The sequence below is a fragment of the Anomalospiza imberbis genome, chromosome 5 (genome assembly GCF_031753505.1).
Source record: "Anomalospiza imberbis isolate Cuckoo-Finch-1a 21T00152 chromosome 5, ASM3175350v1, whole genome shotgun sequence".
Classification (NCBI taxonomy): Eukaryota; Metazoa; Chordata; class Aves; order Passeriformes; family Viduidae; genus Anomalospiza; species Anomalospiza imberbis.
Window position 1 is genome coordinate 32907080 of NC_089685.1, and position 15502 is coordinate 32922581.

General features: G+C 39.3%; 1 protein-coding gene across 6 annotated transcripts in view; it reads left to right on the forward strand.

Moving 5' to 3' along the window:
• MSRB3 (methionine sulfoxide reductase B3) overlaps window positions 1-15502 on the forward strand; it is an 80259-nt gene that overhangs the window by 18034 nt on the left and 46723 nt on the right. For 3 of the 6 annotated variants that reach the window (XM_068190109.1, XM_068190112.1, XM_068190113.1), the window contains exons 2-4: window positions 1902-2028; window positions 6066-6137; window positions 15384-15492. In XM_068190109.1, coding sequence (XP_068046210.1) covers window positions 1953-2028; window positions 6066-6137; window positions 15384-15492 — 257 coding nt within the window. In that variant the 5' untranslated portion in view covers window positions 1902-1952. The remainder of the gene's footprint in view (window positions 1-1901; window positions 2029-6065; window positions 6138-15383; window positions 15493-15502) is intronic. The other 3 variants (XM_068190110.1, XM_068190114.1, XM_068190111.1) reach the window with 2 other exon arrangements.

The following is a 15502-nucleotide window of genomic DNA, read 5'->3' on the forward strand; positions in this document are numbered from 1 at the left end:
CTGCGGGACAGTGCCGGCTGCGGGACAGTGCCGGCTGCGGGACAGTGCCGGCTGCGGGGCTGCGGGACAGTGCCGGCTGCGGGACAGTGCCGGCTGCGGGGCTGCGGGACAGTGCCGGCTGAGGGGCTGCGGGACAGTGCCGGCTGCGGGACAGTGCCGGCTGCGGGGCTGCGGGACAGTGCCGGCTGCGGGACAGTGCCGGCTGAGGGTCTGCGGGACAGTGCCGGCTGAGGGGCTGCGGGACAGTGCCGGCTGCGGGACAGTGCCGGCTGCGGGGCTGCGGGACAGTTCCGGCTGCGGGACAGTGCCGGCTGCGGGGCGAGGGCGGAGTTGCGGCGGGGCTGCGCACAGCCCTCTGGTGTCCTGGCAGCCTGCTGCGAAGGGGTTCGCGCTGGTTTTCACGCGGCTCCGCTGCCGCTACGACAGGGACGTGTTTGTGCGTGTGTGATGGCGCTCACGGGGCTGCCTGCCCCGCTGTGCCCGCCCGCCCCGTACTCCGCCGCCGTCGGGCAGCACGGAAGTGTCGGGAGTCTCGCAGCGAGTTTGGTTTGGCTACGACCGAGTTGAGGCTTGTGGATGCGGGCAGGTTTCTGTTAGATGCGCTCAGACCGATTTGGTAATGGGTACGGCTGGGGGCCGGATCCTTGTTGTAGTCATGGAATTATCACAGAACGGTTTGGCTCGGAAGAGACCTTTAAAGGCCACCTAATCCAACCGCTAGCAATGGGCAGGGATAACTTCAACTACACCTGGTTGCTTAGAGTCCCATCCAGCCTGACATTGAATGCTGTCAGGGATGGGGTGTCTGCACCTGTTTGGGGTGCTCTAGAAGTGTCCTTCCTCTGAGAGTCTTGTCCCTCAGGACGAGACCGTGGCAGGTTTGTCCCCGGCTGGCACAGCCGCTGCTATGGGCCATGGCAGGACGCACCCCCGCGGCTCCTGGGCTGCCGAAGACGAAAGAGTGAGACTGGGAGGAGGCTGGGAGACCTGCCCTGCTGCTCCACAGCTACTAGGGGCCTGATCCTGCTTCCACGAGAGTCCCAGAGCGTTTCTTACCGGCTTTGGCTGGGGATTGGCTCCAGTCCCACATCACATAATCTTCTGAAGCGAGCTGTGTCTGTGCATGGCTGGGCTGTAAGGCAGCTGCATTTCCTCTTTCCCGTTGTGGGGTGAATGGAACAATTAGCATTTGTGTATTAAACCCTTCTGAAATAAAATCTCATGACTGCCATCTCTCTGCTTGCTACATTTGAACTGGCTGGAAGATTGTTTAAATATATCTCATGGACAGTTTACGACATGAATTATTTCCTGCCTTTGAAAAGCCATGGTTTTAAGATATCTGGCAAGTTTATTACAATGAAACGTCACATTACTCAAACAAGTCATCAAAAGAACAATTTTTAGCAAAGACTGGTTTCCAGCATTCAGAAATGTTGAGGAGTGTGATCTTGGTTTAAATAAAATAAATAGAAGGAGCCTGCATGTTTGATCTGCCCAGCATTCCTGGGTGTTCCAAGCAGGATTCCTACTGTCTAGCTGAGGTTCTAAGGTTTCTTTTCCTTTGTACCACTGCACTTGTGACTAGGCTACTACCCCAAGTTGTTCTCAGTTGGATATCTAAAGCAGCTTGTGAATGCCCCCTATAAAAATGTCCAGACCCTCTCATTTGTAGAATATAAAATGGTTCCACTGAATTCCATGTAATATGTGTAAAAATGTTGGAGGGTGGGGTAAAAAGAATGAGTTAAACACACTAAAAAAGTGCATTTAGAATTATGGTCCCATGTGGTGGTCTTATAAAATTTTAAGTATTGTTTTTTTCTATGAATGAAAACATTTTTGATGTTTTAATTTGTTCTCATCTTTTTTTTTTTCTTTTTTTTTTCTTCCCTACTCAGCTCTTGCCCCTGTTCTTTGCCTCTGGTTTTGTTGGTGAGGATATCACAGTGATGTCTGCATTCAACCTGCTGCATTTGGTGACAAAGAGCCAGCCAGTGGCCCTGCGAGCCTGTGGGCTTCCCTCAGGTTGAATGGGTGCTGCTTGTTGTGTCATGCATAATAAAGGCCCTGGTAGGAAGGGGTGTCTCTGCTGCAGGAAACAATGTGCTATGGGTTGTACTGTTTAAATTTTCCTTTGAAGCAGAAATGTATTTGCCTTTTTTTTTTTTTTTTTTTTTTTTTTTTTTTTTTTTTTTTTTGGTAAAAGTCGCTGAGTTGAGTGAACGATTTCATATTTGAGATTTTAAAAAGCTTGGAAATGCTGACTCCCTTGTCCAAAATACAGCCTCTTAAATTTTGTATTATTTTCCTCATTCTTGGCAAAAACTGTGTAATTAAACTGAAAATATTTTATTAAATGACATTCCTAATTTTAAAACAGAATATCTAACAGAATTTTACATGTTGATTGCTATTAAATCATAAGACTTAAAAATATTTTTAGCAGCATACTATAGTTATACTCCATGTGTTCCTTTTCACATTTTTATTATAAATCAAGTATGTAATACTGAAAATCGTGTACAAAAAGTGTGCAGAATTTAAAACTTAATTATTTAATTCCTTCGACAGCATATTCCTTAGTTACATGACACTTCTCTACATAACTAAGTAGAAACATGCAATTTAATGCCCACGTGCAGCTGCACTTTTCGTGTAAGGCCCAGGTTTGTCCATTAGATCTGGGAAGGGTGCCATAAGACCCCATCTCCATGAATTGATTATATCATGAAAACCTCCAACCTAAGTATTTTGTGTTTCACTTAAAAGGCAACAGTCTGTAATGAACGTGTAATAATGTCAGTGTGAAGGGTTATGTGGGAGAAAATACAAGCTGTACTGAGTTAATTTTGAACATTACTAGAAATTTTGTAGATGCCCAAATAAAAAAAAGATACAGTCCTGGCTGATCTGTGTTAAGCCTCAAAAACGGGCCAGGTTTGGTGTTTGTGCTACATTCACAACTGGTTCATAAGAGTGCAGAATGTTACAAGCAGTTTCTTCCAGACCTGGACTTAGCAAGCATATGGAGGTGATGTTTTAAAGATTTTTTTTCAGTGATAAGACATCAGTTTTCAAGCTGATGGATTTTCCTAAAGCTTATTAGACTTTATTTGAACTAAATCTGAGTCCAATTTTTGCAGCATTTATGTTCCATTTCCCCCACATGTGCACAAAACTTGCATTAACCTTGATAGGAACTGCAAACACATATTGAGGAAGAGAGAGAATAACCGACATTGTGTCAGCTTGACCTTGCTTTCCTGTTATATTTGCTGCTGAGCCAGATTTAAAATCCTAAAAATATAGGGTAAGCAAAGTTCCTTAGCCCTCATTATACTCCTTTTGATGTGTGCTCGTATTTCTGTTGTCTACCTTAACATGGGAACACTCCATTTTCTGGCCATTTTGTTTCCACTATGAAAAGGCGATCTGCAAGCTGATCACTAGAAACACACAGAGCCCACAGGAGGTTTTGATGTTTCATACCTGTTTCCAAAGCACTGCATTAGCTGTTTTATCAAGTTGTTTTTCTGTCATAATCCAGTAGTCACATTTTGGAATAAAAAGTTAACACTACTGTTTATTCCCATCCCTTAGATCCCTAACTGTGGTACCATTAATAGATTGAGTTCCACTGACTGACTGCTATATATAGAGAGATATTTATATATAGTAAGCCCAAATTCATCTGCTAACAGTGGAATAATATACAATCACATATGTCACATATTTTAAGAGTAATCTAAATCCCCCAGATGCTTAAAAATTAATATAGGCTTGCTTTGCCTTTTTTTTTTTTTTGTGTTTTTTGGATTTTTTTAATGCATGTATTTAAGGGGTTGCAAGTAAATGGCATAGCATGTATCCAATAAAATATGGGAAGTAAATGTAGAGCCAATTTCTGCTTAAATGCCACAATGCCCTGTGACTTTGGCTTCTGAATATACAGAAAATGCCCAAGTTCTCCTGAGTTTTTATAACATAAGACTTGGAGCTAGTATTTTTCCCACCATTCACTTCTGTGTGAATAGCAGTCCTATAACCATAACACCATGCCATGTGTCCACCAAGTCTGGGACCGTGTGGAGCTTGGCCACCTTCTAATTCAGTGGCAAATTCAATATGGAATGAGACTTTTAAACCTTCTGGAACCCATGCTCAGAGTAAGGAGGCAAAGTGCAGTTAAAACAGTAAACTGGGCTTTCAGACAGTGTTTTAAACACTATGCAGTTAAATATTTGCAGGACAAGGGCTTGAATGAAAGTATTGTTTCAATATCTATGCTTGGAATTATACCTCTATCCTTCCTGTAAGGAACAAAGTAACACAAGGCAATATGTAATTTATATTTAATATACAATTGTAGATCAGAAACAAGAGGTTTTTTCCTCCTCCCCCTCCCCCCCTCCCCATTAAATTAATTAAATACCATTGGGACATATCTTAGAATAGAGATGACCTGTCCCTTCTTTGAACTACTATTTTGTAAGCACTTGTGAGTTTTACTTGTACTAGTGAAGTGTTTTTACTTGTTCTTTTTCTGTTTGTATATTAGCACCTGGAGTGTCGATCTGTTCTTCCAAATTGTATTTTTTAAATTTTTTTTTTTGTCTGAAGTTAGGACTAAACGTTTCAATGTGTGCACACCTAGTGCACTGTTTGCCCGTAACATTTTTGTAGACAAGATGGCAAATCTGAGTAGGAGCAGGCGCTCCCAGTAGATGGCACTAGGCATTTGCTGTTATGCACACCCAGGACTATATCAAAAGCTTCCCGTCTAGGAGTCATTCATACAGAAAGTACACCCTGAGACCTTAGGAACATTTACAATTATTTTAAGAAAAGCAAGAATACTGGGAAAAAAGCAAAATATTTGCCCGTATTCAAACTACCATCACACTGGTTCAGGTTTTCTTCATTTTCAGTGATGACTACAGCTCCATTGTATCTGTTGTGTGACACAGAAGTGTTTCTCCTTGAGCCCACTTTATTAGAGTTGAATGCTCTGATTTTCTTTGGAAATGTAGGACGCACTCAGCACCTGCCAGGATTTAATTCACAGAAGTTAAGTCTTTAAAAAAAGCCCACGTCAAAATTACAACAATCCCCACCAAACTTCTAGTATAAAAACTACTTCATCTGCTTTATGCATACTAAGAAGCAACTGATACAAGTCATGATTATGCAGATTCCATGTACATATGTTTTCTGAAGCAGACCACCAAGATATAACCTAAAAAAGATAGCTTATATTGTTTTGCTGTGTTTTTAATTATTATGGGTTCTCATTTCTTAAAAAGACCCTTTATTTCTTTAACACTTTGAATGTTGTGCTGCTTACATCACATTTTTTGCATGTGATAAATTGGATTTTCCTCTCCTGTAGATCAAAGAAAATTATGGTGCTTGTAAAATTAAGTAAAAGTAATGATGAAAAAATTATAGGGGTAGACTTAGGGTTGTTTTTTTTTTCCTTATAATAAAGTCCTGGGTAATATTAAATTGTTGTGTAGTGTTTAATTACTAAAATAACTATTAGTAGGAAACCGTACTTTTCTACAATTAGATTAAACTACAATGCATCTGTATGAAGATGGTGTTGGGCATATGGTGTAAGTCTTTATTAAGTAAATATCTGTAGTATGGTTTCTCATTCTTTTATTAAATCTTTGTTAATTCTAAGTTTTAATATAATGTCTTTTCACAAAATTGAAATTAATAGTGAACAGAAATTTACTGGGTCTCACAATTAGATTTTTAGCAGTAATCTGTTAACATAATTACTTTTAGAAGCAGATCTTGAAAACATTTGCATACATTAATTATTTGTATGCATTTGTTCTTCTGAACTCTCAAACTGCTCATGTCAATGAAATATCTGTGTGCATACTGCTTGTCAGGTATGACTTTAACAACCAAAATCTAGTAAAGACTTTAGTCTTGTGGGTTCAAAGTATGGAGGTTGCTGTCAAACTTTGTGTGACTTGAGTATGACTAAACATTTCATATTGTCTGTTTCTATGTTCTATAATATAATGTATATTATAACTTCCCCACAGTTTTCTGTAATGCGTATTACCAGAGATGTACTACTCCAGATGTCTGTTCACATGGTCCAAAAGAAAATAAAAGTAAGACTGATATTGTATAGCATAAACCATCCATACAGCTATGGTTAAATGCCTGTCAATGTTTTCATTATAAATTCATATTTTCTGGGATTTATATCTTGAACATAAAAATTTGTTCTGGGTTTAAGTATGCTATACAAAGTCTCAGATGAATGTATTTGTTCCTCAGAACTGGCTGGGGGCAAAAATTAAAACTCATTTGTATCCAGCTAAATTTAAAAAAAATGCAAATATCAATTTCGATCAAAAATGGATTTTTAAATTTAGAACACAGTCTTACAAATACCTGGTTTAGTGCCTCCCTGCAGTTATGAGAAAGACTCTTGAAAAGAGTGGAAAATATGCACTATGTGATCACAACAGTAAATAGCATATGAAACCATTCATGTATCATTATTCTAAATGTCTGTGTATATGCTTGCCTTTTAGTCATATGATAGTAGGACACTGCATTATCATGATAGAGCATAACATTATCATATTTTTGGAATGGCTTTAAAATGAGTTTTAAAAATTACATATAGCTGTCTTAATGAGAGTATATTTGATGTTGTACTATATTTACAAATGTTCCTTGTGTACAATAGTATCCCATCTAGAATGCCTTACTTAATGCATTTTAAGATGAAATTTATTAGTAGATATCTCTTTGGGTGTAATACTCTTAAAAGTACCTGATACTTGCCAAACTTGGGATCATAAAGAAGACTAGAAACCTTCTGTTACAATTCCCTAGAGTTTGTACTCTGGTTTTTTTCTCTTTTTAAGTCTTTGTTCTGGTAGAGTTGTGTACTTTTCCTCATCTGCTCAGGAGACAGATGGTGCTTGTCCCTGGCCCACCTGGATGGAGGCTTCTCAGTGATTCTTGCACTGAGAAGCACTGGGATGATGAGACATTTCTTGTGCTCCCAGATCATGCACAAAAATGCTCCCTTAATGTGTACCCTGATGGATCTTTTAAGGTTGTTTTTATTCCCTTCCTGCTCTCATAAAGGATCCACCACAAACCGTTTCCACCCTTCTTGCAGAAATGTTTTAATTCTGAGAGTTCATAAATTTCCTGTGTTCCATTCCTGAGCCTTCTGCAGCTCAGGCTTAGTGTGTTTTCTGCTTAGTTGGGTATGGAAAAGATGAATTTTCAGCAGGGTGTTTCTGAGTTTTAAAGTTTCTCATGAAAAGTTACTTTTTTTTAGTTATTAAGAGTGTCTAACAGGAGGACTAAGAAGTCCTTTAAGGACTGCCTTCACTTTTTTCCTTTCAATTAAAAGCAACTCCTGGCTTTGTCTTTTCTCTGAGGAGTATGTGATGAAGGTTTCAGAGAAGAATGTGATGTAAAGGAGAGACGACAGCACACAGAAAGAAATGAAATTTTCTATATCACTGAACTAAGGGAGGATAAGCAAGAAAATGTGCAAGAAGTGAATGTGAGCCCTAAAGTCAGTAAGAGTGTGTTTGGGAAATAATGGAGGAGATGATCATTTGGGGACTTTATGAGCTTGGAATTTGATGAAACCTTGAATGGGTCTAGAATGTGGACTGGGAATCAGGCCCTAGAGGCTTGAACATTACCATACCTTAGCTACTAGGTTAACCATAGATTCCTACAGTATAGATCATGATCTGGGCGTAAATGAGTAGAGACTAGTTGTGTCCCAGAGAATGCTAAGAAGGGGAAATTGTTCTTAGTTAAAAGCTGAGTATGTATCTCAGTTTGTGATTTCCTTCAAAGGAAGCTGTGCTGGGTAGGGATGCATGGCTAGGGTACAAAGGTGCCCCTTGCTCTGTCTGGAGAAGAGGTTCTCGTGGGACAGGAGGTGCTGGCAGCCCAGGTGTGGTGCTGGCAGCTTTGTGCATTGTGGGTAAGAACTCCCCCATCAATGCTCTAGCCCAGGTCAGGGTGTCCCAAGGAGAGCAGAGCAGGGAAAGGCTTGACCGAATCCTCTTAAAGCCCTTTTACAAGGCTTGACCCCATCTTCTTGACCAATAAGGCATGGCTGAATTTTAACTAAACATAAGGAATTCCAGAAGGCCCATTAGGGAATGAAGTTGGCAGTTACAAACCTTTTTGATTGTTCCTCTACCTTTAGTCCAAGCAGTGAAGCAGATTGAGAGGGGAATGGGCTACAGTGTTTCCTGTGGTGGTCATAGCAGAGCATGAACTGGAGCAGTGTCCCAGCAGTTCCTGTCTTCATGCTGGGTATGCTCCTCAATGCTTGGAGAAGTGGGATGAAAGGCCACAGAGCAGGCAGTGCTTTTGCAAAAGCATTCCTTACACTCCACAGCTGGAGACAGATCAGGTTTTTCAGGGGGTTAGATCTGGGCTGCTATAGAGAATTGGAGGAGAGGAAAAACCTTCCCCCAGCTCTCTCCTTTCCTCCACCCCCATCCCAAGTATGGATTGCGGCACCTTGAGTCTTGAAATCCAGTGCTCATTTCACAGGCCACACATCACTATTGTGGAGGAAGCAGCAGGAGGATTTAGCAAAAGCCTGAATGCCAAAATAAGCTACACACCACTGCTGGAAAATGCTGACTTTTTAATTGTTTCTGCTGCAGGGTTAAACCTTTATTAAAGCTGTGTGAATAAGCTTATTTTGATGACTTACTGAAATATTTTAAATGCAAAAGGTAGCATAAAGCACTCTTACTAAATTCACCTTGATCCCACTGTTAATAAAATGCTTTTCCATATGTTGGGCACCCTTTTATTGATTCTGTCAGAAATCTACTGACCAGATAAAGAGTGCTCAGTGTCTCTGTCTTCCTTGTTTTTAATTTAAACAAATGTAGTGCCTGTGAAAGGTGCTAGGATAATATCAGCAAAACAAAAGTCTCCTTATCTGTTAGGGGGAGAGGAAGAGAAATCCATCATTATAAATAATCCCCTCTCCACTGCTGTACCAATAGATCTTGATCTTGTCTTGCCTGGTTTGCAGCCAAGAGTAAGGCAAATAGGTCAGCTGCCCTGTGCACTCTGTCTTTGGCCATCTCAGCAGAGATGATAACAAATGTGGCAGTTTATAACATAATGAGCTTTTCCTCCACTTAATTGAAGGTTCTTCTATTCCCCAACCTCTGCTGAGCAGCCACATGCTGTTGTTGCAGCAATAGTAGTGAAGATGACAGCTCAAAAAGCTCCAGAGGAAACTGCCTTCATCTCCACCAGCTAATGCAGTAGTGGTGAACTCCTCTCAGTCGTTATAATTTCGAAATGTTATGAGACCAAGATTGTGTCTGGTAGTGACATTTATTTCATTTATGTCAGACATGGAAGCAAAGTAGACATGCCTGGAGAGGACAAAAGGATTTCTGATTTTCTTTCCCCCTTTCCCACTACGCAAAACACTTCAGTCTTTTGTTAAATGTTTTTTACATTCACATGGAGGAGAGGCAGCTTCAGATTTCTTTTCCAGGGAATGTCTCTTTGGCTTGCATGGCTGCCTTAGCGTAACTTGCTGCAAGCAGGTTTGCAGACCCATGGAAACAACAGATGCTGCCTATATGGGCCTGCCTGCTGGGGTCCCAGTACCACTTTCTGTGGAGAGAAAACAAGTGCATAAAGATGCATTAGCTGTCAGTTTGGGATTTTTTTTTTAATTAAACAAGAGTTGTACTGATGACCAGGTGGAAAAAAAAATGTGACAGCTCTGTTACTTGATTGTATGGGAAGTTTGCAAATTTGCAGAAAAGGGGCTTGCCCTTCCCTCGTGACCAGCTGACCCTCCTGGTGTTAAGTAAATATTTTTTTTTAAAGACAGTTAGTTTTTGGGTGGTGTTCTTTTAAGATAGAACCTGGAATTTGACCCAAAATTCAAACTGTTGTCCTGGTACCTGGCTTTTGGATTTTCAACGCACAATATAGTGGAAATGGTCTTCGCTCCATTACTTCTAATGCTTGCATGAAACTGCAAATGGTATTTCAACAGCAGGTGGGAGTTAGCTACCTACAGCAAGAAAGCAAAGGAACCACAGATCTGTTTTTCAATGTGTAAAACATTTACGGGGTTTTTTAATGATGAAGTTTGAATTTTACTTAAACCTGACCTCCAAACATTTCAGAGGGAGTTCTCAAACTGAAGTTTCAGTTTCTTTTGCAACATTTATCCTAGTTGCCAGCAGGCTAAGGTAATTTGAAATGGCTCGTGAGGGGATTATAAAAAGAACTATCATGTCAAATACAGGTTTTATAAAACTGTGTTTTCCAAATACAAGCCAATAGAACTGTTTGCAATGTAACTGTTCCCAAGAGCTGTTCTTTTTTAAACTAGATAGCAGTTCCTGGGTTGTTTGCAGTGAGAGAACACTGCAGCATTCTCCCGAGGCTGAAGACTAGAGTCTGCAGAGAAGAAATTAAACAGAAATTAAAATATGTGAGAGAGAGTTGTGAGTTTGCCTTTTCTTAATCAGACAGTGAAGCAAAATTGTCAACAAGAGGCATAAACTGTAAAATGAACTCTGAAGTAATAAGAAATAAGAAATTCCACTTTTAAAAACACTAAGTGTTAGCAATAGCATATATAAGGATATTTATTTAAAGAAATATATGCAAATATTTTTTAACTTTGTGGAATTCCTCTTAATATCAGTTTGAGGTAATTTACCATCAATCTACCAAGGTCTGACTCACTCATGATGGGACAGACTTTGTGAAGCAAAGAGATGTATACTTAGAGCCAGATCCCGTAATCTGATGTACAGTCATAGACCCTTAAGTAGCTATGCATATTCTTAATGATCTGCCTACACAGATCCCATTGCAGGACTGGGGCTGGGGTGGGATATGAAAAATAAAAGGTACTGTAAGGCACCTACAAAACTGCTTGGTTATATTAAAATAAATAGTACTGAAAACTAGAAGCCCAATTTATTATATGGCTGTGCTCTGCTGGAACATTTGATATTGCTGTATTTAGTTCAGGAAGTCTAAGTGATATGTGCTTAGTGCATGACCATAATGTCCATTAATGCTAGTGGAATATAAGCATAGGTACAAGAGGGAAAATATATGTTGTGTCTTCCATGCAGTTGAAATACTGAGTTAATTTCAGTGATAGGAAGCAACAAAATGTAAGAGAAAATTGTTAGAATGGTTCAAAAGAGTGTTTGATATAGGAAAGCTATTAGGCAAAACGCCACCATATTTCAGGGCATGTCAGACACTAATCACCAACCTCTCGTGTGTTGGAACAGATGAGGGGCTGAGTTGAGGAGTAATGGTCTGCTAAGTTGTGTCCATCTGTCTGAACATATCTTGTTGCTGGTTTTCTTGCTTATAAGGAAGGAATGTTATGAACCACAGGTTTGAAAAAGTCATTTGGACCTTACATGTGAGGTGAGATGCTTAATGTCTTCATTATCAGGTCAACACCCAGAAAATGCTTTCTGTTCACTTAATTTGTACAGCAGACTTCAGAGTTGAGCTCTGAAATGCCCATAGTCTACAGGTGAATAGTAAATGGCAGCATGCATTGCCTTGCTTTTCAGAAAAAAACCCATTCCTAAACACAAGAATACTGTGAAGTCTCCAAGAAGAGTTTATGTTGATATTTGTTTCACCCTCCTCAGCGTTTTTTTTTTTTTTTCTCATTAAGATTTGTGAGGCTGGTCTTTTCCTCACAAAGCCTTCCATCCTGCTCCAGGATCATAAGTGTCTTTAGCACTGCTGTAGCTGTTGCCAGAGGGCTGAAGGAGCTTCCTGCACACTGCTCTTCTTAGGAGTGCCAACCCCAAAGAAGTCACCATGGGGTGCTGATTAGAAAGATTTAATCTGGCCTCCAATCCTGCAGTGAATCAAAGGGGATTTTGTCTGCCTTTGCAGGCAGTTCACCTCTTAAGAGCTGCATCTAACTGGAGTCCAGAACTACCTTGGGCTTTTCTAAAAGTCATTGCTGAGAACACCATCTCCAAGGAACAAGAGTGCTAATATAGTTCCTATGAATCTAGGCTCTCTTATTCTCATACTGCATTTAATTTAGCCTCACCTTTAATCAGTAACCACAATGGTATAATGCTGTTTGTAGAACTGATGATCTTTTGTCTCATTTGCCTCAAACTGTATGATTTGCCAGTGAACTCTGAGCCTGCCTTTATGGCTGAGCTGCTGAAGCATTTTGTTACCTGTATGGACCCTTTCCAGAGCCCAAACCTCATCCCGTCTATGGAGAACCAGGCTGAGGAAGGTGGTCAGCCTGCCCGTTTATTCTGTGGTTTGATAATGAACTTGATAACAGCTCCATTACTAGTGGAAGTTTTTCTTATATTGGACATCTTTGTGTAGCTTTATGTTGTCCCCTCCCAGGATACAAACAGTTGGCTTGAATGTGACAGTCATCTCATGTCATAAAGGAACAGCTGCAAAATCAGAAGCAAACACTCTTTTACTGAAAATTATGCACTTTTGTCCATCTTGAACACAATTATTTTCATAACTGAAGGAATGTATTCCTAGAATCTCATCTTGTAGTTTCCAGGATTAATTGCATTTTTATAGAAGCTTGTAGGCCATCCCCTTTTCAGATAAAATACCCTTATATCCTATGCAGTCAGGGATGAGTCTTGCTTTACCTCCTTGCCTCTATGGCAATAGGGAAATAGTGTGATCCATTTACTGAGCTATTTGTTTGTTGCCAGCAGTTAAATAATAAGTACAATTAATTGAATAGGGCCATTCTTAATGCTGAAGGCTGGACCAAGAGATTTCCTTTATAATTTGTAGTGCAACTTTTTGTGGATCAATACTCAAATTACAAACTTGGAGAATCCTTTATTGGGGTCAGTTGCCTTTTACCCCAGTGCAGTTTGGCAAAATTCCCCTGCAGACATAAATAATTGTTTGTATTATAAAATATATGGTTAATTATTAAAACAAGGCATACAAAATATCTTTTTTTAACATGCTTCCTACTTCTGATCATTGTTGTGGATCATGTGGCTTCTAGAAATTTTCTTACGCATATAAGGACCCCATAGATTGGAGAACATTAAATCTGTAAACGAGATGAAAATTATTTAAGGAAAGTAAAGAGGGCATGCTGACTATTTTTATAAACACTCAATATTTTCTCTTTTTTCAAATGAAGTTATGCTTAATTTGCTTTTTTGCATCTTCAGCAGCAGTTAAGTAGCAAATATAATTTATTTTTTTAAATTATGGTAGATATTTTAAAAAGTGAAGAGATGTTGGTTTGTAAGATTCTTTGTTGCTCTCTAGATTACTTTTTAAAACTGAAATTGTAGAGAAAAGATTGTCTCTCAAAAAATTTCTTTCTGAACTGCGTAATGCAAGATAACAATAGCTATTTATATAATGCATATGCTTCCTTTCCCTGTTAGCTATACTTTGAAAGACTTATTAGTCCTAGAGTCCTGCACGTTTGGAGAATAAAAACCTCCAAAGTTTGACATCCTTAAATAAGCAACCAAATGTTATGAAGAACAAACCTCACTTACAGTTAGGAAACAATATTTACATTTAAGGTTGAAAAGCCAGGATGTAGGAAAATTTTGCTAATTTGGAAGGTGACCTTTAAGTGCACCAAAACCAAATAATTTGTAAGCTATGGCACAGGGCACATTCCTGCAAAATTTGTGTGAATACTGCTTTAGTGGTTCTTGAAAGACAAACAAAGAGACCTGGAATGAAATCTTTATCCCTCTCCCAAATAAGATTGAAGCTAACAAAGGCATACAGCAGCGCTCATTCAAAGCTTGCCATTAAAATGAAGACTCTGCAGCACAGCTAATGAGATGGGTCAGAGTGGAAAACAATCTGTTTTTAAGAATGTTTAGATCAAAAGTAATTTCTAATCTATGAAATAAAGTCGCTTTTCAATACTTTTCTTTCACCAGTAAAGCTTTTTATGTTTGCACTATTTACTTCAATCAGATGTTTTCAATTTTACTTTTTTCTTCCTGAAAATACTTCCTAGGGTTAGTCAGTAGTGACCAACAGCATTATTCTTTTTCTCTCTCCCCTATTCACCCACCCCCACACATTAAAAAATTGAGAAAAGAAGAGGGGGAGGAAGAAAGAAACATCTTTTCTTAAATGATTTGCAAGCATCTGTGCTCTAAGCTACTTTTTATGAACGCTCCTTAGTAATGACTCAAGGTAAAAAAGCAGAAAAGCATCCAATGTTAGGAAATTGCAATCCAATACCATGTAATTTAAACCTGCCATTGCCTCTCCTGTACTAAATGACATACAGATGGGTAGCTCTGTTGCCTCTACTTTGGGAACACAATTGGTCTTTTTATGAGTGTATATACATTACTAGCAAAAAATATTTTTGTTGGTAGTGTTTATTTCTTATTGTACTATATTTTAATTACTATCATAATGACAGTGCTTTTTCCCTGCTGCATTTTGTCAGGTAATTTTTGCCAATGTTTATCAAAGTTACCTGAACATTTTGCAATTTATGTTACTACTTTGGGAATTTTCATTCCCAAAAGTACCTTATTGTTGTGTTTTGCTTTCCCAATGTGGATTTTTGCACCATACAAATGTCGTTGTTTTACAGTAATCCTTATGTACTCCTTGGATTTTCTGTGTGAACTAAGCAAAGTGCTAAGATTACATTTTCAGAGGAGGGTAATTTCAACAGCAACCCTCCTTTGCAACAAGTTTATTGTTGAATCTTGTACAGCTTTGTGTATAAAGAAATTACTTACTCCTTAGGACTCCTATTCTAGTGCTTCAACAGGGAAAAAAGAAAAAGGCTACTGTTATAAAGGATGAGGATGCAACTAGAAATTAAATCAACCTTACTGTAATTCTGGAGGTTAGAGTTGTTTTTCAGCTACTTTAAAGGGTACTGAAATTGCCATCTGTTATGGCTAAACATCATATGCCCATTACCAGAAGTCTCCAATATAGATGTCTTGTAAAGAATGCTTCAGCTGTAGTTGGGATTTTTGCAGATCTTTTTTTAATGGTCAAAAAATGGTACTTTCTCGTGAATGACTGTGTGCGCAACAATTTAGTGTATAACACACCAAAGGGCTTTGGCTGTAGCACATTGTCACTGCTCCAATGGAATCACCTGGCTGTCTATAAAATTCTTTTCTACACTTCTATTTGAATAAATAATCAGCTGCAGTTCAGCTGAGCCATTCTTTGTGCATTAGGGACCAGCCTGGTCATTGACAAGTGAATGCAGAAGCTATACTGTGGCTGTCTGCCAAAGCAATTATTCAGGATTTAAGCTAAAAAGGCTCCTTCTCCCATATCCTCTCCTTTTGCAGGGTCATGTAGGGATAAAAAGGACTGTAAGGTGGTCTTTTCCCAGGAGGAGCTGAGGAAGCGGCTTACACCCCTGCAGTACCATGTCACTCAGGAGAAGGGGACTGAAAGGTAAGGTGGG